Consider the following 27,504-nt stretch of genomic DNA (forward strand, 5'->3'; position numbering starts at 1 on the left):
TTTCAAACTATTTTGATCACACATGGTAAACACACCCCACCCCTTGCGAAACTGCATGAGACCCTCTATACACATCTCTCACACGCTGTGTCACCCACCACCGCATGTAAATGGGGAACACTACATGATTTAAACAAATCTCTAATAAGTGACAATCTGAGTCAAAGGTAAGCAGTTTCCAGACCCTACATATCGTGGCTTTATCATATTTAACTCAATGAATCAAGAAGTCAAAAATGGTTCTTTTTTTTAAAAAAGAAATGTGAAATTTGAAAAACTCTGTGACTACTTATGCTCTGAAACTGATTTTACAGACAAATGAGACTGATTGATCACAACGTTCATCCTGAAAGCGCATTGGGATACATCTGTGATTTCAGCCTTCATATCTGTCCTCAATAAACATCCTCATTTTCTATCTTTCATCCTAAAAGAGATGCAATTTCTATTTGCCGATAAACGACCTCTGAAGCCACAGCACAAACTAGGAGTTTAGTTAGGAAACTTGGATTTTGAAAAAGGTTCAAAAGCAATCTGACTTACTCTCACACTAGTACCCTGTATAATACTTTATTGACCAACCGACAGTTTGTCCAGATTAGACATGAATCCTTTTGCAACCAGTGCTCAGTTTGTCTCGTGATGACAGTCTGAAATTTGAAAGTCTTAAATAAGGTTAAAGGTCATGGTAGTTTGATCTGTCGCACACATTTAGTTCCTCACGGACACTGTTCTTCGCCACTGTTCATCTTTTTGCTTGAAACTAAGTAACAGCTAATATGTGACGAAATACTTTGAAGTTAGTTTGAACTTGTTAGCAGCTTCTTTATTTTTTTTTCCCACTCTCGCTGTGAGTTTTAATAGATTTCTTCAGTTCGGGGTGTGTCTGTTATTCAGAGTCCCAAAAAAAACCCACAGCGGTGAAAGAAGATTACATGCCCTCCATTTACATTGATAAAGTGATACTTTACTGATCCCTGCGGAGAAATGTGCTTTTTGCCTGCCTTTCTGTCCACACAGGGGTCAGAGAGCAGCAGCCCGGGAGCCGTCGAGGTTTCTGTTGTTGCTTTAGGCTTTTCAGCAGGAGGGAAAGCTGCCAAAATAGGGGCTTGAACCCAGATCCTGTGGTCACGTTCAGCCTCTCTGCAGGCTTGTCCACCAAATTTATGCCTGTTTCTTCAGCTGCATCAAAGGAACAGCAAAGCAATGTACAGGCTCCTATTTCATCCTTATGTGTTTGTTTGTAAATGGAGACAATGGAAGGAGACAAAAGATAGGATTAGACATACATAAAGTGAATCTTAAGCTCCGTAAATGTATAAAAAAAAAAGAACATAATAACACTTGAAAGGCTTTTAGAGTGTCTTCCTCTGAGAGAATGAGGATAAATAAGAAATGTGAGGGAGAAATAGGCACTCTGTATTCTCCTCACACCCTGTTTGAATTATAATAATGTACTCACCAACATGAACGCATTTCCATGTTTAAAGCGGGACTAATAACCAGCTCATCTTGTGTCAAAACTTGACTGGCAGCGAGCGCCCACACATTTATGAACAGCATCGCTTCGGCAGAATATGTCGTTTTAATTTGAACCCTAATGAGATGTGCTGTCCGTCCGTTCTCACTGCTTTTTTCTTCCCCTCAGACGTTGACGACTGCCAGTCCGAGCCTTGTGAAAATGGAGGCACTTGCATCGACAAAATTGATTCATTCCTCTGCCTTTGCCTGCCCAGCTACGGAGGAGACATGTGTGAGAAAGGTGAGAGGGAGAATACTGCACACACACACACACACACACACACACACACACACACACACACACACACACACACACACACACACACACACACACACACACACACACACACACACACACACACACACACACACACACACACACACACACACACACATGGATAAATAACAGACTACTCCGACCTGTGTGAGAGGGATTATTGTGGATTCTCAGGTCATATGAAATGTTGCTGAACTGTGTAGCACCAACACCTTCAGTGCATTGTTGTGTGTGCAACCACAGTGGTGAACACCTTAGGATTCCCTTGTTATCTGATACTTGCTGGAAACTGTACTGGGGGAATTAATCCTGATCAGAGTGCAGTGTCTGTGACAGATGTATCATATATGTGTCAAAACATGGTGTCACAGAGCTGCCTCTCTCCACAGCTATCAGACAATGTATCTGAGGGTCACAGGGCTGCAGGGTGACGGATACAAACATCTCCTCGACAACTTTAGCTTAATGGCGTGATATTCCTGTTACTCACTCCTGTACTCGCTGATATGGTCCCACACAACTCTGAATATTTAAAAAACTGTTTTCAGACATTCATCAACTCTTTTCTCATCTTCATTCACCTGCTGTCTGTTTCAGGATCCGAACTTGTCTCAGCGCCTAAATGACATTTTTTTTTATTAATGATGGCTCCATTCTGCTGTGCAGGTCGTGCTTTTGTGCTTCAAGGAACTGAGCCTTTATTAACACACCTGTTCTTTTCCCACCGACAAGTCAAAATATCTGCTGTGAAACAGATTAATTGTTTTCTCTAACTCCAAATTGTAATAGGTAGTAAAATAAATAGTTAAAAGATATTCTGACTGACATTCTGATACTCACTTCTCCCAATGTTTGTTGTTTTAGTCACCTTCAGTTGTCTGGTGCCAGGTCTTGCAGTTTGTAGTCTTTGGGTTACTTCTGTTGGAGAGGCAGATAGGTGGTGACACATATATACACAAAGAGACTACTCTGCTAATGTATGGATGTTCCATGAACGTACTGAATGTCTGTGGGATGCTGTGTAACTAATGTAAGCAGGATGTTACACTGGAAACGTTCCCAGAACCTTACGTAACAAACATTCGCATTGGGAACGACAGAATGTTCCGACGTTTAAATTGCGATACACAGAGCTGTCTCTGTTTGCATTTTTCGTTATTCGTCTGCATCTGCACAGAAGTAACTCCATCAAGATTACAAACTGCGAGACCGTCCACACCGTTCCCAGTCGTTGATACCGTTGTCATGGCAACATTACCTGCTTCAAGCACCCAGCAAGATTAAATTAGGACTTTAGCAGATATTGTTGGACATTTCACGGAACAGTCAAATGCCTCCTGGTTGAATGGTAGTGAAAACTCTATTAACACTATAGCCTACTGTAAATTTTAGGTTAGATGTGCAGGTGTTTGCTGCAGCAAACCGAATATGTTGTGCACTCACAACAACGCACCTATATACATGTGTAAATGATCTATTAACCTGTAAGGTAAAGTGCTGCTGTGGCGTTTGTTACAGTTTGCCAAAAGTACGTTTACACGTTATAGGCATACTTTAGGTGGGGCAGGTACACTGAGAAGGTGTGTGTGTGTGTGTGTGTGTGTTTGTTGGCTGAATCGTGTGACACCTCATACTGATCACCCTACACACACATCTCTCCTCCTTGTGTATGTGTGTGTATGCCGTGCTCTAGAAGTAATGAGGATTAATGAATATCTAACCTTTGTGGTTATAAATGATCCCGTAGACCTTGGGGTTATTAATGAATACCAATAGTGCAGAGATGGGGCCCCATGTGCTGTGAATGGAAAACGAGCCTGTGTAATTACAGTTCATGTATTTAGTTTCTCAAGATGCCAAAGTCATATATTTTAGTCTTTATTTGCCAAATGAGGTAGAAAACTTCTCCCTCCCTCCTCAATGTTATCTAACGCCGCTTTCCTGCATTTAACTGATTTTATGGAGAAATATGTTCACTTCTCGTTTTCCCTCTCCTCTTTGCAGACATTGAAGGTTGCGAGCACGGCTGGAGGAAGTTCCACGGTCACTGCTACAGGTAGGAATGATGAAAAACTGGCTGCGCTGTGGAAATAAGTGGAGCCACAATATCTCGACCTGCAACCATGGGTCCCTCATCTATCTGCATTCATCTTTTACACCCTCGAGTTATCCGTGACATAGTCACCAAGCGACTTTGAGCCTTTTAAACCTGTCTGCCTGCATATTATATGAAATAGGTATTTTCATATCCACTTTCACTGCATTGTCCCACAGGTACTTCACCCACAGACACACCTGGGAGGATGCAGAGAAGGACTGCAGAGAGCACAGTGCACACCTCAGTAGTGTCATCTCTGCTACTGAGCAGGAGTTTATCAATGGTATGTGCTTTGTTTTTTTTTCTGTCATGAACACACATTTCAGTCCAACACAGCCTGACCTGCACTGTCAGATAGAAAAGAAAAAAAAAATAATTGAAATACAACAATGTATAAGTATCATATAGTACAAACAAGGTGCATACAATTGAGGCATGACATGAAAAAAACACTTGAAGTTAACATAACTATTCATAAATGTCCTGATTCATTCACGGTATAATGCAGGGAGGGTGTGGAGGACTAAATAAGACAAATGAAGTCACAAATATAATAAATTACAGAGAAATAAGAGTGAGAAGAATTTCGAGACTGATAAAATCAGTATTAAACACAGATTTTGGTGGGTGTATAAATATCAGATAATATGTACAAAAGTAAAAAGGGTGTTGGTCTGTTGTTGTTTATTCCAGGACTCGGTCATGACAACGCCTGGTTCGGTCTGAATGATCGCACAGTGGAGGAAGACTTTCAGTGGACCGACGGCAACGATCTGGTCAGTGATCAGTTCTCAGTTGAGCTGCCACTTTTTAAAAACCTTCCAATCACACATATTTATGACCACAAAAAAAAAAACAATTCAAGCTAAAAGTTTAAAGGACGAAAATCCTCAGTGATGATTTATTAAAACTTAAATCCCCAGGACTGTGTGGATGTGGTTTGATCAGAGGAAAACCATCCTGATTAATATGATTTTGAATGGAATTGATTGATGCATAGATGTATAAAACCATAGGGAACAGCTAAAGTAAAAAATAATGATACTGAAATCCCTTGTGAAATACTTCAGCAGAGAATTTTGTGTTCATATAAGGAGACACAAATTAAAACTGGGTCCCTGTTTGTGCTAAATCTTGTGTAACCTTTCAAATTGTGTAGTTGTTTAAATACCAGTGGTAATTGTTGCTTTTGAAAGAAAAGAAAAGAAAAGACGATTTCCATTTTAACAGTGCTGCCAAACGAAAGCAAATGCAGCTGATTTCTGTTTGTTTGCTGCGGTGCAGGTATATGAGAACTGGAGGGAGAGCCAGCCGGATAACTTCTTTGCAGGCGGCGAGGACTGCGTGGTGACCATTGCCCATGAGGACGGCAAGTGGAACGACGTGCCCTGCAACTACAACCTGCCCTACATCTGCAAGAAAGGCACAGGTACTGCTGAACTGAAAGTCACCGAACAGCTGTCTTTGTAGAGAATTTTAATAAACAGTAGCTTGTATTGTTTCCGTTTGACATAATAACAGACGATGAGATGACGTTTTCTCACTAAATATAAGCTTAATAATCAAGTCATGTGGAGAGACTTTTCCCGTCTTCGTACCGTTTCATATCACTGAGCAGCTGGCCACCTGTTAGTCATCAGTGCTCATCATCAGCTCTTGTGCTCTTTGTAGAGATGTTTTCTCTCTCATAAAGCATCAGTAGTTGGCCAGACTTCAGCAGCTGTTCCACATCACTTGCTCTTTATGTCCATGAAAGGTCACAACAGCAGATGCTCCAAAAATACATTGACAACAAACACACAAACACGGGTGAAGATTGTGATTCAGTCTAAACCTCTGTATTGATTTTTGAGAGCAACATCAATCTCAGCGGCAGAACTGAAGTTGCAGTTATTGCCAATTATTGGCGTTTTCACAAATATCATCTGAAATTCCTGAGACATTTTGCCAGGTTTTCTTGATACTCACCCACACCTTTCCTCTGGCATTTAGCCAACCTGAATGTGAGTGCTTTGAGATGTTGTGGGATGCAAACAAAGCACATTGAGGACATGGAGGATGGTCAGGAGGCGTTCGAAAAGGGAAGAGAAAGACATAGGAGGGCAGGGAGAGAGGGATTAAGTAGTTCGACAGTGTTTGTTTGTCTGGCTGTGGTCTCATGGCTCAGTGGTTTGGCTGTAGTCCTGTCTACTGCAGAGACACATTACCTCCCTGTGGCCTCACTACAGCTCTCGGCCATCAGTAGCAAGGCTGCCATCTAGAGGCAGCTCACACCTACAATACTGTCCCTCAATAATATTTTTTTTACACACTGTGCCATGTTTTTATTGGTCTTCTTTAGTTCTTGTATTTAATAGGTATATAATATGTGAAAAAAAAAACACATTTATAATGGTTATTTCATAAATTTTGTTTTGGACAGTGTTGTGTGGGACCCCACCTGCAGTGGAGAATGCCCATTTGGTAGGTCGGCGGAGGTCACATTATGATATCCACTCAGTAGTTCGCTACCAGTGCTCTGAAGGCTTCTACCAGCGTCACATCCCCACCGCACGCTGCCGGGCCGACGGGAGCTGGGAGCGACCCCGGATTATCTGCACAAAGTGTGAGTGTTCAAACCTACAGTATGACACGCATCAAGTATGGGAAGGAAAAAACACGAGAAACTCTTCTTTTTGTTTACTGACTAAAGGTTAAATCTTAACGTATAAAACTTTTTTCTATTATGCATTTGAATTATTTAAAGGTTTGTTTATTGATGCAATTGTTTTGAGGCATCTGATAACCCTACACTCCCTAGTGTTGGTTTTAGGGCTTCATAATCATTGTATATTATCAATGCAATCATGTATATATATATATATATATATATATGTATCATTTTGTTCGATTTTTTTTTTTTTTTTTAACACCCTGCATAGCTAACACAGTTCCAAATGTTCTGCCAGGTGATCGTGGCATGTAATTATTTGTTTTTAGCAGTCTTTCCTGGTTAAAAAGATCCTAATTTCTGGTCTTTTGGTATTTAGATGTGTAACCTACAACACTGTTAGTGCAGCAGTAAAAGAGGATTCGTTTATCACAATCACTGGAAAGGCAATCAGGTCAGAGTGAGGAGTGCAGACCAGGAGCAGCCTGGTGTCCCTGGGCACCGACAATTAACAGCAACCAGACGGGGAGTTTTGTCGAATATAATTCATAATTTCTCTCTCCTCTAATTTCCTGTCATCTTTCTGTTGTAGATTTGCTAATAAAGGCATGAAAAAGAAGTGCAGCAGATGAATCCTCCGGGCCAATACATCAGCTCATATTAGGTTTTAGCAGATATGTTGTTAAAGTGTCAGCTGATTAGCAATAAGAAACTGCAGCAAAAGAAAAATAACAGAATTACCTCAAAACATATGTTTTAGGATAGACTTAAAACAGACTCGCGTTTACGTAGTTTGTCACCGTTTAATGGCTTCTTATTAAAATATTTTTTAGTTTCGTAAGCTAAAGAATGTTATTAACCGGGGCGGCTGTAGTTCAGATGGGAGAGCGAGCGGTTGCCTACCAATCATAAGACTGGTGGTTCAATCAATGGGTTCCCCTGTCCAAATGCCAGAGTGTCCTTGGGCAACATACTGAACCCCAAGTTGCTCATAATGGCAGGCGAGCACCTTGCACTGCAGTTTGTGTGTGAATAGGAAGCAAACTGCAAAGTGCTTTGAGACCGCTAAGGTGATAAAGCACTATATTAGTACAGACCGTTTACCATGTTATTTCAAACTTATGAGCATACTAGCATCAAGCTCAAACATCCAGTATCTGCCGAGCACTAGTACAAACCTATGGTTCATTAAAATATAAAAATGATGCAATATTAAGATATAAAACATTAATAAAAAACAGTGACTGGGTCTAAGATGAGTGCATAGAAACAGAGTAAGGTGTTAGAATATAAACAGGCAACAAATGGTATGATGTACTGTAATCTTACATACACAGTTGTGTTGCGCGTCCGCTGCGGCACGTGTACAACATAAAACCGGATAACCGTACTTGTTTCCCTCCTGCCAGCTCGACGGTCGCACCGGTACCGACGCCACCACCACAATCAGCACCATGAACGCCGCAGCCACAGGAGACACGGAGGAGACGGACACAAGGCCAGAGAGGACGCACACAGCTACTACTGAACCAAATGAAACAACGTCTGCAATGCCTAGGTGCTAACCATGGCCCATAAAGAAAGACAGTAGTTCACACCACTTCCATTTCCTTTCCTGATTCTAACCACGCTCTCTGCTTAGCTTTACTCCTCCTGATAAATAAGATTACCTTCCTCTAACATACCCTCTATCTCCATAACCTCCCTCATCCCTGAGTTTGGGTGTTTGGATGCTTCCTTTTCCTTCTTCAGTCTGCTTCCTTTAAACAAGGTCCATGCGAACACTAACTATAACACTTTCTCTCTGACCGCCCTAACGTCTCAGTACAGTAATTCCTCCACCCGTCTACAAACTGCGACCCTCTCTTGGTCTGTCAGACTGACAGCAGTGTGTGAGCGTGTGCATGTAAGAGTTTGCTCATTCTACATGAAAAATAACCCTCATCCTAGTATTTTGTTTTCAAAGCAGACGTAATTGATGCGAGATAGCGTTCAGTCCCCAGTAAGCCCCGAGCTTTTTGTATGTGTACCGTAGCTGTTCCTTTTTCCATAGAGCAACCGAATAGCTCGTCCATTTTATTCTACTGACATGCTTTTTTTCTAATATTTGCTATGTTTGTGTAATGTTACTATTTATTATGAATCATTCACTAGTGAATATGCTTTCTCTTTTTTTTTTACTTAAACTTCAGAGAGCCGCTGTAACGTCATTTTTCTATACCAGTATGTAAGTCCAACAATCAATCAGTAACAAAATTAATCATTTGATAACCTCTAATCTCTGTATTGTATATATTGTGATGTGTGTTATTGGCTGATCCTCAATAGCTGGACCTTGTCCAATCAAATAGACTCCCCTGTAAGCACTCACAGCCTAATGGATCGTGTGGGTGGGACTTTAAAATACTTTCCTAAGATAACAACTTGATTGTATCTGGATTGCTAAATACTTTCGATCTTTGCACGGCTATATTTACATGGGTAGAATGTCACTATTTTTTGTCTTTGGTCCCTTTGATATTTGATCGGTCATCCACTTTTTTGGTGTTCTTATGACTTTTTGTCCTGCTGTTGTATTCCATTCTTAATAAAGTGAACAAAATGAACGACAGCTCAGACTGTTTTCTTTTATTCCAGCAAACAAACTGTCAACTGGTTTTTATGAAGTTATTTTTGTGTCCTTTTAATACAAGCATAAAAGACTGTTCTGGAAGTGTTGCTCTCGCACTGCAATCAAAAATCAAGTTTGTAAGTAAAAACTAATGAACCAATGATAAAATTATCTCGATTGCAAACAAATGATCTCTTACAGTTTTGTTGGTTTCTGTCACAGACTTGAGAATTTTGCCGACTAAGCCTTTTTGCTGTATTACAAACATTTTTGCTTGCCAGCTGAATTGGATGTAAATGGCCAGAGTTTCTCAGCTGTGCTGTGGACCCAAGTCAAACCCACCAGTACAAACTCTTGTCTCATTCATCAGCGTAGGTCCCGCTTATGAAGTCTAACCAAAACCAACTCAAATTTGAGGAGTAATTTTACGACTGCATTAAAAACACATAAATAACTTCATAGGCTCCTTGGTAATGGTTGTGTGTTAGTCCGTTGGTTCACTACTTTAGTTCAGACTGTACTGTTTGGATTACCGTGAGATGCTCCTGGTCCCCAGAAGATGACGCCTACAGACTTTGGGGCTAATCTTGAACATTTAATGGAAATGAAAATGTATGTTAAAAAATGTGAACTCCTCTTCAGTCCACAAATTGAGTAAAAAACCCCAACAACCAAGGCCATGACCTCTGTGTCTGCACACTAAATGTGACGACTCACGACATGAAAATCACACTTTGGTACCCAGGAAGGTGATTGTTTAAGCCACGAATGACTGACTTAAGTGTCGTAATCGCGTGTGCAGCTGTTGTGTTTAACAGTCCACCTGAATCCAGGGTTCAATTACTTTGAGGACTGCAGCAGAGCTAACTGGGCCAGCAGAGCGCTGCACATAGGGCACAGTGACATTGTCAGGACAATATTGACATCTAAGGAGACTTAGTGCTGTTAAACCAGTAAAACACGGCATATTCATCAGAGACTCAGATCCTTGATGTAAGAGAAGCTTAATCCAAATATAATTAAATTAAAACAGTGTGACACCAAACTGTCCCAAGAAATCTTTATCCTATTTTTTTTTTCATACAAAACTAACCATAAATCAGAGGTCTATTTTTAATGTTAAAGAACTTTAATGTGAAAAACAATTAGATGCAGTCATGTTTAGAGTTGGTATATTGACTATGGAAACTATTTTTAAAACCATTAAAGTTGTTTATTAGGCAAATACAACAAATAGCTTCTGATTCAGACTTTCCAGCGTGTTGCATTTTCTCCCTTTAATATCCCTGTAAACTGAATATTTATCTTTTTGCACCGTTTGAACAAAATAAAACGATTGAAGACACTGCCAGCTGAATGGAATATTAATGCATAGCTTTATTTTATTTTTTTATATATATATATATATATTTTTTTAATATTTTATAAACCCAAAGTTACATAAAGGATCACCAAATATCTTACACAATAACTGTCACCAAGTGGACTTTTGTCTTCTTAAAACTTGAGTAAGTTATCTCCCTTATCAGCAACTCTCAAGTAATTCAGCCTCAAGTATTCACTGAAATCCCTCAACATTTATTACACTCAACACGCTGTGATAGTTTTAAGGGACCCTGTAATTTTTACATTAGTAAACATAATCTTCAAACTGTGGAGTTTTGGGCACAGATCTCTGCATAGAAAGAAGTATAATAATGACTGTCACTCTCCAGTGGCGTGTTGCTGACCTGAAACTTTCAGGGTAGTGGTCGAAGCTTGTGACGAAATAGACTGCGCGTCTGCAAAAGTCACCCGAGAGCTGTGCAATCTGATCAGTCCTCTCCTCCATCGAGAGCCTTCTTATCAGGGTCCAACAGTCCATGCAGGGAGTGCTGCTAGAGTTGACTGATTTGGGACAGTTGACCCACAGAGCAATGTTTTTAGATTTCCTCTGGGTTTTATGTTTGAAAAATAGTGTGTTTAATGCAGTTTGTGTGCAAAAGAAAGTCCCGAGAAAATATTCGCCATGTCCCAGCATGAAGTATTCCTCAACAGTCTGTGGCTGGTGTGTGGTCTAGTTTTTCTTTTTCTCGTTTTTGGTCTCTCCCACGGGAACAGGATTCATAAAATAAGCGGGGTCGGAGTGGCAGCGCAGAGCCAGCACCATCGGCACAGTGGCAAGCAGCACATTGAAGGTGATAACAGGCCACCGTTTGTCTGCTGGGACACGGTACGTGAAGGGAGTGCGGGAGTGCAGAGATGCTCCGATATGACACCACTGGGTCTGGAGAGAACAGCAGATGGAGGAGGAGGAGGACGAAGTAAACGTGAGAGTTTCCATTGTGCTTTTTTTTTAAGGAATATAAAAGATAGCAAAGACATAACGGCCACTGTTACCTGAGCCGTGGCACCAACAAAGAAGATGGTCCAGTCCAACATCCAGCTGCATCCAGGTGTTTTCAGACCATAGATGAGGACAGTCAGAAGGGGCAAAGCATAGAAAAAATACACCAACATCTAAAAAAAAATAATGCATAGATCAGTTATTATTTTGAACAGGAACACACAGGATATTTGGTTAATGTCACCGTGTTGGTTCGTTTATCTCTAGACTGACCATAACCCTGGGAAAGCCCACTGGATCTTTGAGGTACGGCTCGTACTGATAGATGTAAGTGAAACAGGTGTCCAGAGGACAGTCCAGCACCACCTGGAGCAAAGCAGGAAGAAAATACAGTGCTCATACTGTACATGTTACCTCATATCTGAATGACAACAGTCAGAGGTCTGAACAGCTTAAGAAAAAAAGAATTTAAAAAAAAGAGTCCAGTGTTGTTCAACTTACAAAACCTCTGAAAACAGAGAAAGCCATGGCTGCCAGTAAGAGAAGTGACAGCAACAGGTCGACAGGTCGAGACAGCAAACTTTTCTTCTGCTCTGCAGTGATCTACTCAACACAGAAACATTCACAGTCAATGTAGCTACTGTACTTTAAGAACTTTAACACTGTACTAGTGATTAAAACAAATAGGCTGATTAATAAATCTTACCACAGACATGTTTGTGCTGTTAGCAGATTCAGTTCAATATGTTGTTTTATTTGTGATTTTACTTCAATTTAAAGTTGCTGTTCATGATTTTAAATATAAATTAGTAGAGTTTGTTGTTTATCTTTGCGTCATCTTTGAAAATAAAGCTTGAAAGTATAAATGTTGATTTATAGAAATCTTTTTTTTTACAAGTCCCTGCCAAATATGTTTATGTTAAACATTTATTTAAAAAAGAAAACACGTAACTGGCAAATATATATTAGGCTGATAGAGTTCTATTAGTCTCAAATATAGGTATCAAAAATCCTTCACCAGTCAAGGGAATTAGCACAAATTTGTTTATCCTTGATGCAGGTGGTTTCCAACCTGCGGGTCGAGGCCTATAAGATGGGTCGTGATATTAGGCTAAGAGGTTGCAAAGTAATTACCAGAGGAAGTTCCTCTTCACAAACCTATGCAATATTTTTATATTGTTCTCCAAACTTTATACGGTTTCTTAATGTATAATTTAATATAGTATGTTTTTTTTTCCTTTAGTCTCTAAAAACTATTTAACTGAAACCATCAAAAAATTTGAAATTTCTCTTTTAACTGCTCATCACAGCTAACCATCAACCATGCTATGACTGGGATGACTAGGTATTCTAGCTAAAAGGTTAAGAAATACTACACCGATATAAATATACACATCTTAATTTCTGAAATGTACCTTGTCTGCTGTGACGATTGGCATCTGTCTCTGTCTGCTAAAGAGCACAAACGCTGCCCAGAACGGCACCAAAAAGAAGGGGATGTTCCTCCAGAAAGCTGGTCGAATGTTAGAACCATACTTACCTGAACAAATGAGAACATCATCAGCATAGACAGTCACAAACAACACTGCTGAACTGATTAAACAAAGTGTTTATGTGGGCAGCGCTCACCTACGACCACCCCTGGGATGAGAACAATTTGATTGGCGATGGAGGAGCCGGTCCACAGCAGGCTCAGGCTGCGATAGCACTTCCTGTGTGGACATAAAAAAACAACAGGATTATTCAGAGGTCTCACTGAACACGCAGCTGACAGCATGTTACAGTGCTGATGCCACGGCTTACCTTGCAAACATGCGATGGATGATAGTGAGGAAGAGGATGAAATGAACGACACCCTCCCAGTAAGACATCATCACAGCGTAGGCACTGCTGAGATGAGGCTCACCCTGAAGAGACAAAACATCACTCAGTGAAATCAAACTTCAACTTTAGTCTGAGAGAGACCGTGTTGGTCATCTTACCATCTGTATATAAAAGTCCATGAAGCCAGAGATGAACCCTCCCTGCTCTAAAGCATTGGTCAAGCCCACCGTGCAGAAGAAGGAAAGCTCTGCAAATGCTGGACAAACACACAGAGGCACAATGATGTGACAACACTCCACCGTCATTTGGCTGATGAATAATAAAGTGTCCGTTTATCTGGTTGTACCATAGAATAACGGGTCGACCTTCGTCTTGTGTTGCACAGTGAGGAGGAGGATGAGAAGAACAGATCCCAGGATGACCATTCCCATTCCCAGGATAGGAAGAGGTCTGAGGGACAGTGAGAGCATCAACTTGTCTGCAAAGGTTTTTTTTTTATTTGAACTTCAGATATTAAACCATTCACAGAAAATTAACAATGAACCATTTTAATAATAAATTCTAAGGTGGTTTTTTTTTTTGTTTAATATTAATTGGTCCTAAACGTGTGAGCATTTGGACAAGTGGTCAGTCAAAACATGCAACTTCAGGCTTCATTTTGTGCTTTACAAAATTATAAAGATTTCTACTCTACCACATTTTATGAACCAAACAATTAAGTAATTGAATTGATAATTAACCTAATAATTGTTCCAGTCCCCAACACTCCTCTAATCTTCCTCTTTTTCACACCTTGGTTCATAAATTGTAGACCACAGTAAAATCCTTAAAAGAAATCGCAGAATCCATTTACTGGATTGAAAGGGTTGATCTTGAACTTTTTAAGATCTGCATGCATTTCTCATTTAGACATTAACTGACAGGTTTTGGAAATTAAAAAGTGTTGTTTGGTATGTTTAGCACAACACCATCTGAAGCCCCATGATCTTATGAAATCATTTGTTAAGCCGTTACTTTGAAAATTGTACGTCTTTGGATCAGCTGCACAGATTTTGGTACATGCAAAATACAACGATAAATTTGGGTGAAATATATTCAATTTAAAAGCCTTGGGTAATCAGCGAATTTACCACATTTACTTTTCAGCGTTTATATAATTTCTCTTAAATTCACTTCATTTCATTATCAAGCCCTGTGTAAGCCTTGTTTTCTGTGTAGGCTTTAAGAATCTTACCAGTAACTTTAGGCTACCTCCGGATTAACACGCCCTCGCTAAACCCCCATTTTTCCTTCAGGCTGTGGGCCGCTTCATAAACCCATTAATTCAACGGCTTTACTGCGCCAGGCCTCCAAACAGCAGACCGAGATGAGATTGAAATGATCTGAGTGCACACACTTACTCCTGAAGCGCAGGGATGTTGTTCATTGTGTACAAAACTCCAGGAGCCAGGAGAGAAAGGAGAAACACTCTGACTTCCGCCGGCGGCCTCATTCTTGCAAACGCGTTGTTTGACCTTTAAGAAAAATGCCCAGATGTTAATATTCCCAGCTAAACACGGTTATTGGCTGTGAAACGAGGCATGTTAAAGGCCAGTGCCCTCTCCACTGCAGCCGAAGGAAGGAGATGATTTTAAGGAGTGCCACCCATTGCCTTTTGATCTGTGATGAAGCAACGTCGCGGCTCAATGGGACTGCTATCTTGTAGGTCTCAAAGTTCAAATGAGAAGTCATGTCTGATGAGCGGAAATTTAAAGGGAGAGCAATGAAAAGTTCAGATGACAGAATGCTGAATCGTGCGTCCTGCGCAAATCACGCATTTGGTCATTTGGTTGCCATTGACTGCAGTTAATTTGTTTGATTGGTGTTATTGGGAACCAACTAAAGTCATACAAAATATGCTCATTCACCGTTGACGCTATGCTTGTACAGACTGCCACCTGGTGGAGGCATATTTCCCACCTCATTTATTTCTGAAAGCTTTTCCTTTCTAAAAACAGTTTGTGTAATCAAGGTAAAAAGGATGAGTCTATAATGACAGCGGGTGAAGAAAATCCCAGTTATACCACACATGTTGTTCAGGCCGAGTGTTGTCTTGGCTCAGGTGGCCCCTCATGGTTCATGTAAGGGGCCATCTGTCTTGTTCGGTGTAAGATTAAGAACTCCTCTGTCTGATGTCTCCAGTCTTGATTAGATTCTGGATTATATCTGAGAAAGAACATGAAGTTCAGAACAAGGATTATGTTTTTTTCAGTCGGGGTGTAATTTAAAAGCAGTCACCACTGTTACATTACCTGCACCGTTTCTATACACTGGCTCATGCCACTCTAGTTTTTCTGTATATTGTAAAGAAAGATGACAATATGCATTACGCAACAACATCATATGAATGAACAGCATTTGTAAAGCAGGCCCACAACTAATGCAACCTTATCTTCTGTAACAAAGCTGCTGAAGAGGATTATGCTGCTGTTGCCACAGAAACTTAGTGACCAGTGGAAAGAGAGAGGGGTGGGGAGTCCATGAAGACAGTAGAAGCAGACGGAGAGGTGATTCTATAGAAGCGCAGACGACCCTTCGCCCACACAGCAGACACTTTTTTGTTGTTGTTTGAGGTGACACAGATTTCAAAGAGTCCACCCAGTCTGCCACCATGATACACCCTTTAATCATCGGCATTGTGACTGTAAACACTTCTATGACCGTCATCTTTTGGACCTTCCTCATGACCGATGTCTACTTCAAGTGGCTAAATGAATCAGAAGACCAACCCAAGAAAATTGTCACCCCAGCCTGAGGGTGTCAATATGGATCTACCTGACTGAGTGACTGGATGTTATTTTGCTTATAGGACGAGTGTGCAATAGCAGTTCAGGTTCTAGTGCTTTCTGTGTAGTCAAGTTTCAAATCGATCAGCTTTCTTTTTTTTTTACCTGGTCAAGACCCAATATGAACTTTAGGAAAACTGAACTAAATTCATCATGCAAGTACATGGGAAAGGAGTCATTCTAACAGGTAAAGTAAAGAAATTATCTAAAACTTTAGCACAAGAAAATACAATGAATTGTGTCTATCATCTTCTCTGATTTGTCTTCTTGTAGTAATTGTTGCTTATAGTGTGAATCAGCTGATTAAACTGCACCACCCCTCAGGTGATGCTAAATAAATTCCATCTTGTGTTTTGCTGTCTCAGTGAAAAAGGTGTTATTGGTGACAGTGCCATGTGTCGACACAATCCCGTAACGGATTATCAAATAACACCTTGTTATTAAAACAGACAGCGTTACTCACCTCACAGAGCTATCCTGAGACACATTCAGAGACCTCACATTCCTCTTTCAGCCCATTTTCTATCAGAGGACTTGATTTCCACTCAGCTTCTTCATTCTTTTTGCATCTTTCGACATTTTTCCTCAACATGACGCACACCTTCTACTTTGGTGTTCACCCAGTCTCTTGGTTCATTGTCATTATGAATGTAATCTTCACCATCATGGAATGGCGGTTTCTCATGACTCAGTATTGTAAACTTACAAAAAAAGAACCAGAGATTGAAACCTAGAAGAAATCGTATGATGCTGCACTAAGAAGATCTTTGTGGATAAAAACAAAATTTTGGATCCCTGTTTACCTGCCCACTTGAAGAGAAAAACAAGAATGGTGGGCTTTTTGGTTTGCTGTGATAGAGTAGCCCTTTTGTTTATACGACATTAAGGTTTTGCCTTGTCTTTGTGGTTATTTCCAGAGCCGTCTCTGCACAACACATGTCCTATCATTTACACGTGAAAGAAAAGAGCTGAGGAGCAGTTTCAAGTCTGAACTAGAGGTAAGTCATTCCAACAGAAACCTCACTGCAACATCTGTAAATATTCTCATTTGTTTTTTTACATCTCTCGCATTTTCTCTTTTTTTTTTTATTAGAAAGAGATAAACATTTTTCTCCTCACCCTTTTCCCTTGAGTCGGTCTTAGTAAACATTTAATAATGTACACTTGAGCATATTTCCTGGTCAGAAAACTCACATTGTGTTTTGAAATATTACCATCTGCTCAGTTATGAAGTGAGAAATAAGCTGTGAAAATACTATCAGTGAATTATCTGACAAGACATTTGTAGAATATAAGAAGCGGAGCTGCTGTGCTTGAGATGAATTTAAAGTATGGAGTATCCATAAAGTGATGCCAGATTGAACCCAAGAGGGAAAGAGAGGGTTCCCTATAATATATGTATCATATATTTCTTATGCAATGTGGTCACAGATGACCATAAGCCTCTTTGGCATATTACTGTCCACCTCTTCCCGCTCATATCTCTAATCCCCTACAGATGGAAAGCTGATATTGCTCTGTGACAGACTCAATCCTATTAACTCTGTCTGTCCTATATTCACCTCTCCTCCGCCTCACACTCTTTGCTCTCCTGGAAATTTCACCGAGGACCCCTGTGAAAAAGACTAGAAAGAGATTTAAGTCTAGACGAAAGATTAGGAGAATTGGCACATATAGTAACAGCTCTTACTTGTCTGGTGAACTACATTTTTCAAGAGCCATCTTGTGTTGGAGAAATGTCACTACTGACAATGTTCTCATTTTTAAACCATCTTAACATTTCCATCTGTCACTCACTCCTGCCATTCCTCCCGGCTTCAGAAAATCTTCAAAATCTTCTAATGCTTGGCTCCTCTCCCTCCTCCTTCCTTCTCTCTGGTGCACCCATGTTTTTCAAATATTCACAGTGCATGAAAGAAGATCCTATCTGCAACGAGACAAAATAAATCTGTCATCATTCACAGAAACAGCACCAAAGCTTTACCACAGTCCCATAAAGAGAGTTTCAAATGCCAACTCTACCAAAGCAGCCAAAACATGAACCAACAACCAGTTGCATCCCTGAACGCCTCAGGAGGAGCTCTGCTTATGAACCTCACACAGCTGGGGTTTGAGCACCGACAGCTCCTCCAGCTGTCTAGGAGGAAGGAGGAGGAGGCATATTTTGTGGACTACGTTCCCCCAGCGAGAGACGCTATAACTCTGCCACGCAATGTTGTCTATGTACTAGTCGGGGTGGTGTTGGTTATAGTGGCCACCTACGCCATAGTGGGACACCTCATTAAAGACCTGATGCATGACCTGGCAGGTAACCCCAGGCAGAAATGTCCTGGACTGATGTCCTCCTGTCACCCATTACTGTGTCCACCCTGACATCCGAGTTTGTGGTGTTTTTGAGTCCTTTCTATCCCTGAGCTTTTGGGCTAAAAGCTGCATCCTTTTATTTTTTTTCCTTTATGTTGTTCGATGACCGTTTCCGTCACATTCGTCCTGTGGTTTGTGCACAGTCTTTCCCAGCGGAGTCTTTGTTATTCCTCTAAGGTGAATGTCAAAAAACGAGAAATATTGAGCAAGTCATTGTTCCCAAAATAAGATCTTAAAGGGGCATTCCAGCAGTTCAGCACTGCACTTCCATAAAGCTGGGTAGCTTGCAAGAGACACACGATTTGTTAATATTAAAGCAACGGAGCCAGAAGTAATGCTTAATTTCCAAAACTCAGTGACATGGGAAATGCCAGCTTATTTCAAGCTGCATGATGCAGTTTAATGCAGGCTTTGTTGAAAATTAGTAGCAGTTGTGTTTTCACAGACTAAACTTAAAATTGTTGGAGTGCCCCTTTAAAATCCACACCTTCACAAAAAAATGAGTTAATTTCATGTCAGCCTCATGTTGTTTCTCCGCACAGACTGCATTCTTGGCCCCAAACCGTTGGAGGATGATTCACAGGGGGGGGAAGCAGAAATAGAGGAGGAGCAGCGACTCAGTGTTTCCAGTAAGCTGATGGTGAATGACAGGCTGAGGATGGAGGAAGAGAAGGACAGGCTGCTGCCTGGTTTCCATCAGGGAGATGGAGGCTGCTGCCGTCCATCCACCCCTCCCCCACCGAAGAGCAGCATCGCTTTGTCATACCCCGGACAAAAGAAGATATCTACACATAGTGTTACCTTCTCCTGCCCCGACACCCCTTATGTAACTTCCCTTTGAGTTCTACGGCACTCTGTCCCAGCAATACTTCACATTGGTTTATGTCACATTTCAGTGCAGTGATCAGTATTATCTTTGCTGTAGTGATGCATAAGCTAAGGCACATTTGTTTTATATAAAAACACTGTAGATGTCAAAGTACTATGCTTTCTTGTATTACTAATTAAAGAGATAATGTAAACTTGGTCCATATTATCAGTTATTTTATAATATAACAGAATTTGTCCATGAAACAAGTCGCAAAGTGTGTTAAATTACACATAAAATGACATTTCTGAGCACTTCCACATTGACCAGTGAAACCGTCGCGACCATCATTTCCCCAATACGTCACACATTGCTATAATGTTGTTTCTGAAGAAAACACATCACTTTTCATGCTCTGGTGTTGGACTATGCTTCTCTCCAATAAACAATTGAATAATACACACCGGTTGTTGTCTCCTTTCATCCTTTCATTAATCCATCTTACCTTTCACTAATACCTGGTTGGGTCAGCAGCAATGGCCTTATTTGTAAATGCCAAGGATTACTGTTCATCAGCCTTATTAAGGACTGTTGAATACTGATGTAAGCACAAATAGATAGATAGATAGATAGATAGATAGATAGATAGATAGATAGATAGATAGATAGATAGATAGATAGATAGATAGATAGATAGATAGATAGATAGATAGATAGATAGACAGACAGACAGACAGACAGACAGACAGACAGACAGACAGACAGACAGACAGACAGACAGACAGACAGACAGACAGACAGACAGACAGACAGACAGATAGATAGATAGATAGATAGATAGATAGATAGATAGATAGATAGATAGATAGATAGATAGATAGATAGATAGATAGATAGATAGATAGATAGATAGATAGATAGATAAATGCTGTACTACTTTGTGCAGCAGGTAAATCCTGTACTTCATTGACAACTTGTGCTCGCAGTCGTTCCTCTGACCTTGAAGAGGCCACCTCAAGTTGCTACTGCAGCTAATCTAGTTTCAATCTGTGTCACTCCCCAGTCAGACTGACAGGGAGTTTGGTCAGGGAGACAAAATGAAAAATTCTTGAAGGTGAGACATAGGAGTACTTCTAATTTAAATCTTGCTTCGTGTTGTGTTTAGCCTAAAGAGTGGAAAGCCCAGTGAACTGGAGGATCTTTTTCCTGCCTGCTTGCTGTATGTAACATATTTATTCATGTATGTTCTATAGTTGCTTAACTTTGAGGGTATAGATATGATGTAGATGCTTATATGATTGGACAATACAGTATTACTTCTTGTTTTTTTGTGTTTTGCATATTCTATAAGATGAAACCTTTCTGCTGGCTTCTTAATACGGCGATGACACTGAGATAATAAGTGGACTCACTGGCTGACAGCAGAGATTACCAGACTGTAATGGATGTACCAACTGACGGTTTAAACGTCCGTTACAAGGAGGAAGATGGCAAAGTGTTCTTTGAGTCTTATATTCCCCCTTCTCGGGATGCTGTCTACCTGCCTACCTACATCATTTATCTGCTCATGGCCATCTTCATCTTGCTGTTTGTTCTTTATGCCATCATTGGCCACCTCATCAAGGACCTCATCCATGACTTCACAGGTTTGTTGCTGTACTTGTAGCTTCTTAAAACCAGCAGAAGATTGTGGATATTGTTCACGGCAATGCTTTTCTCTGACATCTCACCTGCAATCTTACCTCTGTCCTCGCTTTCTGTTTTCCAGACTGGCTGTTTGGGGAGCAGCCTGAGGAAGTGGTGGTGAACTACTGTGAGGCCAAGGATAAGTTCATGGTAGACTGGTCCCCAGAAACCTCCCCTGAACTGGAGGCCATGGCGCGGGCAGAGGAGAACAAGATTGTCGACAGGGACTTCATGAAATCCCCTGCCATCTGGATAATCTCTACAGAACGTCGAGGGAGCGGGATCAGGACAGGACCCCGTGTGGTCTTTGAGAAGAAGAATTAAACGTTGAGGAGCGACTGAGGAACACAAATGCAGAAGATGAAATCAGATTTGAGACTCTTTGCTGATGCAGTATGTACAGTGATTGTATGAATACAGAGATGACTGAGACATGGAGTGAATGACCGTAATGAAGCATTACTATGTGAGGATGAAAATGTGTTATTATTACCGTAAGCATTGGGAAGAGCTCAGCTTTATAGGGGCTGAATGCTTGAGTGGTCTTATAAGGACATCTAGTGGCTGCTGTGGTCATTGCAGCTGAATCTTAATGCACAGGTAAAAACCACTGCAAGTTTGAGATTAACAAAATAGACAGAATAAAAATGCCTTAAGTGATCTTTGATTTCAAAACGGGTTATTTTATAGTTTAAGATAGTGCTACCTTTTCTGTTAATGGTTAAAATATTTAATATATTATTTTTGTCTCCTCAAAAGTAGATCTAATATGTCAGTCTGCATCACATACATCAATTGTAGATGCCACTGCTGTGAATGACAAATCTAATTTCAATAAAGACAAGCAGAAAATATTTCTCACTTAATTCTTAAATATTTTGAATCATTTTAGTTTGTGAAAAAGCTCTATGTACTCCGCAGTAGTGTGGGGTCCACATACTTAAAATTATATGACAGAGTGATTCAATATCTACATATAGATAGAATCAGATTATAGTTTGCCCTCCATCACAAATCACAGTATGAGCAGTGCCCCCCCCCCCCCCCTCCCTTCTTTTTCAGCATGCACACTGCTAACCCGATGTGGACGTTGCGTGCTCCAGCTCGCACGCAACGCTAGTGCGTCAGCGCGCACAAAGGCTCATACAACACCCACTTAGGCTGCGGAGTGACTCAATGGCATCTACAGACCAGGAGAGGGTGCTGTAGTAAAAATGACCAGCTGAAACTGCATGCTGCCACGTGTAATATTCCACTGTGAAGGAAGTACAGCAACATCCAGCTGATGCTGTGGTAGCCTACAAAGCAACAACCAAAGAGGCTCACAATAAATATGAAACCGGGCACCTTGGCCCAGATATTGTTGCTCATTTATAAAATGAAAGAAATGATCAATTATCCATCAGACCAACAACAATCTCAGCTCACACCAGATCGTTTCTTTTACGTCTATATTTTGAAGGAGAATTGGTTCCGTGTCCTCTTAACAAGATTAACGAAGCTGTACCCCTCACAGCCTTCACAGCCTTTTACTGTTACTGTGTGCTCAAGCAAACAATGACATGGTACATGGTCTCATTAAGTGTCCCCCTAATCCCTTTTACTCTGTCAGAGCAGCCCCCAACATCCCTTCTTTTTTTTTTTTTAAATAGATAAAGTAATCAGTGGTGTCTGCAGCTGTGTGGGATATCACACAACTTTACAATGTCCAAATTAACTTTTTTTTTTTTTTTTTTAACTTGGGGCAGAGCAGATACAGAATGAAATGACAGGTCATAAATTTTTTTTTTTTTTTAAATCCAGGTAATGAGTAATAATAGGCCTATCACGTGGAGCCTAGTTATTATGTCCTGTGTAGAGAGCAGCTGTTTTGAGGTCTGTATGAAACCCTCTCCGTAAAACTGTGGAAAAATGTCCTCCCCTCAGTTAAATCGGCTGATATTCAGAGTAGTATTGCAAATTGGGAAAGGTGTATCCATCTTTAAAGAGTTTTACAATATTTTTTTTTGGAATAACTTAATTAACATCAGAGACTTGATGTAGTTACGGAATTGATACAATCTGCAAATTACAATATGTCTTTAATAGGGTTTTAATCTGGAAGTAAATTGTATGTTTGGAGGGATACGATATAAGTAAGGTGGGCCTATTTATATAGCACCATATGCAGCTATAAGTCTAACTCTCAAATGTGTGAACACTTTATTCATTACGAACAACAGTGTTGTTTGTCCTTCCAAAAAGGTGTAGTGCTCGCTGAATTTGCAAATATTCGATCCCGTACCAGAGAAGCAAAGAAATGTGAGGGAGGGTCTCTTTCTACTAGCCGACACCCGAATTATGCTTTTTAGCAACTTGTCAAGCAGCGGAGACCGTGAAGCAGGAGACTTTGTAAAGAAGGAGGCTGGACAACGCCATTAGGTAGAGAGTGAACAGGCATTATTATTTGACTTCGCCTGTGCTGTACAGAGCTGCGGTCATCGTGATTACGCGCAACATAACGCTGTTATCCAGTAATTTGGTTCGCCGTCTCCCAACATTTTTCAATATGCAGCGTGCGGAAGTGCCTCAGAGTGCAATACCATTGTGTGCCGCTAGGGGGTTGGCTCCAAAAAGCTCCCCTTCAACTTCTCTCACGAAATACAAAGTGAATACATTCTTCCTATAGTCATCAGCGTTTCCGTTAAATTCACTCCTTCCGATCAGTGTTCTGGTGGACCTTCTGAGAAAAGGTGTGCGTTCATATTAGCCTATTTGTAAACTACATTTGTAATTAATTAGATGGGCCTTAAAAAGAGAGAGAGCCTTTGGGGACGTGCTGTTTGATTGACATAAATTATGGGAGTTGCGGCATTTTATTTCACTGGAGCACTTGTCAATTAAAGATTTCATACTGTAAACCCATACTCATCGAGCATTTTTCTATTGTATTGCAACGATCTAAATATTCCTCCCACCATTGTTGTTTAGAGTTCATTATTTGGCCTATTTGTTCATTTTTAATATAGACCACAAGGAGCAGGAATACACCATTAATGTTAAATCTGGATGAAAATAAAAAAAATAGGCTACATTTTGCTTTGAAATCAGTTATGTAGTGCTTTTTTTGTGTGTTGAAAATCATCTATACAATTGTGGAGTTTATCCTTCATATAATTATTGTGAAAACGGTATTAAGTATTTACAGTAAATTAGTCTTTAGTTTTGTGAAAGCATATTCCCCCTCATTTTGTAGTGGGCTGGTTGAACAGCAGGGGCTCTGTGCTCTGCAGGATGGGGGCTCGGTAACATCCTTGCTTTCATTTTCAGGGCGCGCATCCTCACACACCCCCCTCCAAACCTGAGCGGTGTGCGATGCCTCGACCGCTGCAGATAACATGCCCCTGTGTGCTTCTCTGAGAAATGAGTAATGGACAGGTGATTTGAAGGAAGCGGCTTTCCGGCATGGATGCCCTTTGACTAAAGGAATAGCCTATATGGATTGGAGCTCATCGCCGCCGGAGCAGACCTGGGGAGAACCAGAGAGGTGAGGCGCCACACAACCGTTTGTGTTCGGGGGAAACAACCGCAGCGGAGGATGGCGCCCATCGGGAATTTAAACAAAACACGACATACAAACACCTCTTTCGGTTCGGCTATTATTAGGCTGTTTAATATTTTTCTGTCATAAATTGTTTAGCCCATCATACAGCGCATCCTCCGGTGAAATAAAGGCCATTTCCCCCCCACAGTAGCCATCTGCTTGCTTTGTGGATCGGGGGGATGAAGCTTTTCAGCCCGCTGGCGATGCCAATTTTGACTTTGATAACCGGAATGCGCCATGTCTGCATTTTTCTACATTTGTAATTGGGTTTGTGATAAAACGTGCAAGCAGATCTCGATGCAGTAAACAGGCTCGGCTATTTAAAAGGCCCAGTTATGAATTTGTGCAATAGGGCCCAGGAGACACTTTCTGCTGCTGGCCTAGAAGTGATAACTATTAAATTCCTTCATGCACTCAGGTGCTGAGGGAGCACGAGGCAACATGACAGCATGACTTTCAATCATTCAAAGGGTTATGGCAATCACAGAACCAGTTATTAAACTGTTAACTTATATTGAGTTAAAGCTACCTCACATTATTCAAATTATCCATGTATATGTGTCATATGTGGGTTACTGCATCACAAAGCGCTCCCACATATTTGTGACCATACATAGACCATCCCACTGATATTTACATTGTGAAAACAGTCGTGAACTGAGATTATGATGCCCTGCCCATCACAAAAATGCAGACTATTTACCCACCTGGTGAACTTTTAAACCTCTGGCATGCAGCAGCTGTCTTTACATTTTCTGACCCAGCAGCTGTCAGAGGAATTTACCATGCACGGACCGGAGTGGGGAGCACTGATGGGCAGTATGGTCCTGGATGAACAGTGAGCTCACAGTAGGCTAAATAGTGCTACCATGTATATGTGGAGCCTACAGCCAGTTTTTACTGTAGTGTTTGCCCGTCACTTGTGTGCAAATCATTCAGTGTTTGCTTTACTCTAATTGGTGGTGATTACGAGGTGAGATTGTATCTGCAATGTGAATACCCATCAGTTTTAGCTGCAGATAGTATAACAGAGACGCTCTTTTGAACTTTGACTCCCAGTGGTTCCTCCCAACACCTCATATCTTTCCTGCTGAAAACTGAGTGAGGGTCAGCCCAGTCGGCTACGGAGGTGCAAATGAGATCATGCTGTTATGGTAAAGGGATTTTTAGTAGCTTTATGATTTATAGAGGAGCACTTTGTTTCCCAGGATTACAAAAAAGACCATTAGTTTCGTATTTTGCCTAAACTTCACTCCTCCATAAATGTTGGAATGGGTAGACTGCTGTAGGCTTTTGATTTATTTATCCACTTTCTTTTAGTTTGCTGTGTTTTTGTCTGGCCTGCATGTTACCCACACTCACAATGTTTTTTTCTGTTTCTCTGACAGTACTGTGCAAAAGGAATCGTCATCCAAGATCACAGGTCCCATGACAGGTGTGTAGCTTTCATTTATATCAGGCTTATGTAAAAACATAAACCTCAATGGTTTTCTACCAATTTCTTTAAAATGTACCCTTTTTTTTCTCCTGTTTAGATTTGTGTAGTGATGAAACAGACAACTCTCCTCCTCTTCAGCTTCATACACTCAAGCAGTTTGAACAGGTGAGATCTTTTTTTTTAGAGATCAGTGAGCTTGATGTGAGTAACATTACCTTGTTCTTCCCCATGATGACTGGTACTGTATTTGAATTACGTGCTCGATGAAAACACGCTCCACAGTGCCATCTTGTGGCTCCATGCTTTGCTAACAAAAGAGAGATCATTCAGTGTTCTCGAAATCGGGACTGTAACCCACAAATATCTGCACATATCTGAAACATCTGGAGTACATGTTTCTGAAATACTGTGCAGAGAAGGAGAGCACCTGCAGCTGAGAGTGTGATGGAAAACACCCAGAACCCTCTGGCTACCACATGGCCCACTTTAGTGTTCAGTCTCTGCTGCACTATTATTGGGCTACGTACCAGTCGCATTTTAGAAAACAGTGTATTACATATTCCTTTTTATGTTGGCAGCAGTCTATTGTTGTGAGCAGGGAGAAAAAACACAGACCCACATTCACACCCAATCATGTTGCACTCATGTATGGCTTTAAACATGTCACACACTTGCCCTGGTTCTGCATCGCTGAAGTAAAAAAAATTACGCTAAAGAAGTGTTGACGTGAGAAGAGAAAATATGAACAATATGTAACTGAGCAAAGTCATTGAGGAATTGATAATAAATAATAAAGACGAGATGTAATATATATATCTTTATCAGTTTATTTGCAATTGCAGCAAAATCAGGACAATTTTGCAGCACTTGCTGGTTACATTTTGGCTCTAAAGTCAGTTATTTCTTTAACTGTGACTGAAAACCGGTAAGTTTTATGTAGACGCCATGAATGTAAATAAATAATAAAATTAGCTTTTTTTTTTAAAGTGCTAATTAAGACATCTGTGTGGACAGTCGTACAACAGCTAGTTGCATCCACAGTCACCCACAGAGATGAGCTTGCCTTATTTGGTTTCTTGCAGAGAATTAGCAGACAAGATTATGCTGGTCAGTAAATAATCTGTGTAAACTGTTACAGCATGTAACTAACCATAATATGCAGTTTTCAAATTTTTGTTTGTGTGCTGATGAGAGAAGGTAGGTAGGTAGGTAGGTATGGTAGGTATATACTTTATTAATCCCCGAGGGGAAATTTTTTCGCCACAGCAGCATACATACAGGAGCAATAATAGAAACAATAGAATAAAATAATAATAGAATAGAATAATATAATAGAAAAGCAATAAAATAAAAAATATAAAATATAAAATGCACAGTACATACAGTATATATACAGTACATTAAATATCTATATATTAAAACTAAGGCTCAATCCCATTTCCCATCCTGTGGCCCTCGTTAAAGAGTGCCCTCTGCTTGGTAGTGTTGCTTCA

At 40.6% G+C, this 27,504-nt stretch overlaps 3 protein-coding genes and 1 long non-coding RNA gene across 6 annotated transcripts in view; 3 read left to right on the forward strand and 1 right to left on the reverse strand.

The window, feature by feature from the left end:
* The window catches only part of LOC138625327 (neurocan core protein-like), a 42,845-nt gene extending 33,688 nt beyond the window's left edge, over window positions 1–9,157 (forward strand). For both annotated transcript variants that reach the window (XM_069706181.1, XM_069706182.1), the window contains 7 exons: window positions 1,649–1,762; window positions 3,803–3,854; window positions 4,073–4,179; window positions 4,590–4,672; window positions 5,181–5,325; window positions 6,319–6,501; window positions 7,956–9,157. In XM_069706181.1, the coding sequence (XP_069562282.1) occupies window positions 1,649–1,762; window positions 3,803–3,854; window positions 4,073–4,179; window positions 4,590–4,672; window positions 5,181–5,325; window positions 6,319–6,501; window positions 7,956–8,074 (803 nt within the window). In that variant the 3' untranslated portion in view covers window positions 8,075–9,157. The remainder of the gene's footprint in view (window positions 1–1,648; window positions 1,763–3,802; window positions 3,855–4,072; window positions 4,180–4,589; window positions 4,673–5,180; window positions 5,326–6,318; window positions 6,502–7,955) is intronic.
* A 1,159-nt stretch (window positions 9,158–10,316) lies between these two features.
* On the reverse strand, window positions 10,317–21,820 carry LOC138625330 (transmembrane 6 superfamily member 2-like). 2 transcript variants are annotated; one of them, XM_069706194.1, is made up of 12 exons: window positions 21,035–21,820; window positions 17,930–18,059; window positions 14,708–14,821; window positions 13,654–13,757; window positions 13,466–13,563; window positions 13,287–13,390; window positions 13,113–13,195; window positions 12,899–13,023; window positions 11,985–12,086; window positions 11,757–11,849; window positions 11,537–11,656; window positions 10,317–11,423 (listed from the first exon to the last, which is right to left on the reverse strand). In XM_069706194.1, exons 3-12 carry the CDS (start codon window positions 14,797–14,799, stop codon window positions 11,214–11,216), a joined length of 1,131 nt encoding a protein of 376 aa, XP_069562295.1. In that variant the 5' UTR covers window positions 14,800–14,821; window positions 17,930–18,059; window positions 21,035–21,820; the 3' UTR covers window positions 10,317–11,213. The 2 variants fall into 2 exon arrangements, with proteins under 2 accessions (XP_069562295.1, XP_069562294.1); XM_069706193.1 differs by having other exon boundaries at window positions 14,708–15,512.
* LOC138625333 (uncharacterized) lies at window positions 16,230–19,758 on the forward strand. Its single transcript, XR_011311231.1, has 3 exons — window positions 16,230–16,319; window positions 17,050–17,130; window positions 19,039–19,758. It is a non-coding gene; the product is annotated as an uncharacterized lncRNA (long non-coding RNA).
* Window positions 21,821–24,297: 2,477 nt separating the features above from the next.
* Window positions 24,298–27,504, forward strand: part of LOC138625328 (myomegalin-like) — a 46,484-nt gene continuing 43,277 nt past the window's right edge. Inside the window, exons 1-3 of the mRNA XM_069706191.1 lie at window positions 24,298–24,516; window positions 25,962–26,008; window positions 26,109–26,176. Of these exons, the coding sequence (XP_069562292.1) occupies window positions 24,467–24,516; window positions 25,962–26,008; window positions 26,109–26,176 (165 nt within the window). The 5' untranslated portion in view covers window positions 24,298–24,466. The remainder of the gene's footprint in view (window positions 24,517–25,961; window positions 26,009–26,108; window positions 26,177–27,504) is intronic.

Source organism: Brachyistius frenatus, unplaced genomic scaffold (genome assembly GCF_029030835.1).
Source record: "Brachyistius frenatus isolate BFR_SWC_R1_liver_20210118 unplaced genomic scaffold, ASM2903083v1 Contig_61, whole genome shotgun sequence".
Lineage (NCBI taxonomy): Eukaryota > Metazoa > Chordata > Actinopteri > Embiotocidae > Brachyistius > Brachyistius frenatus.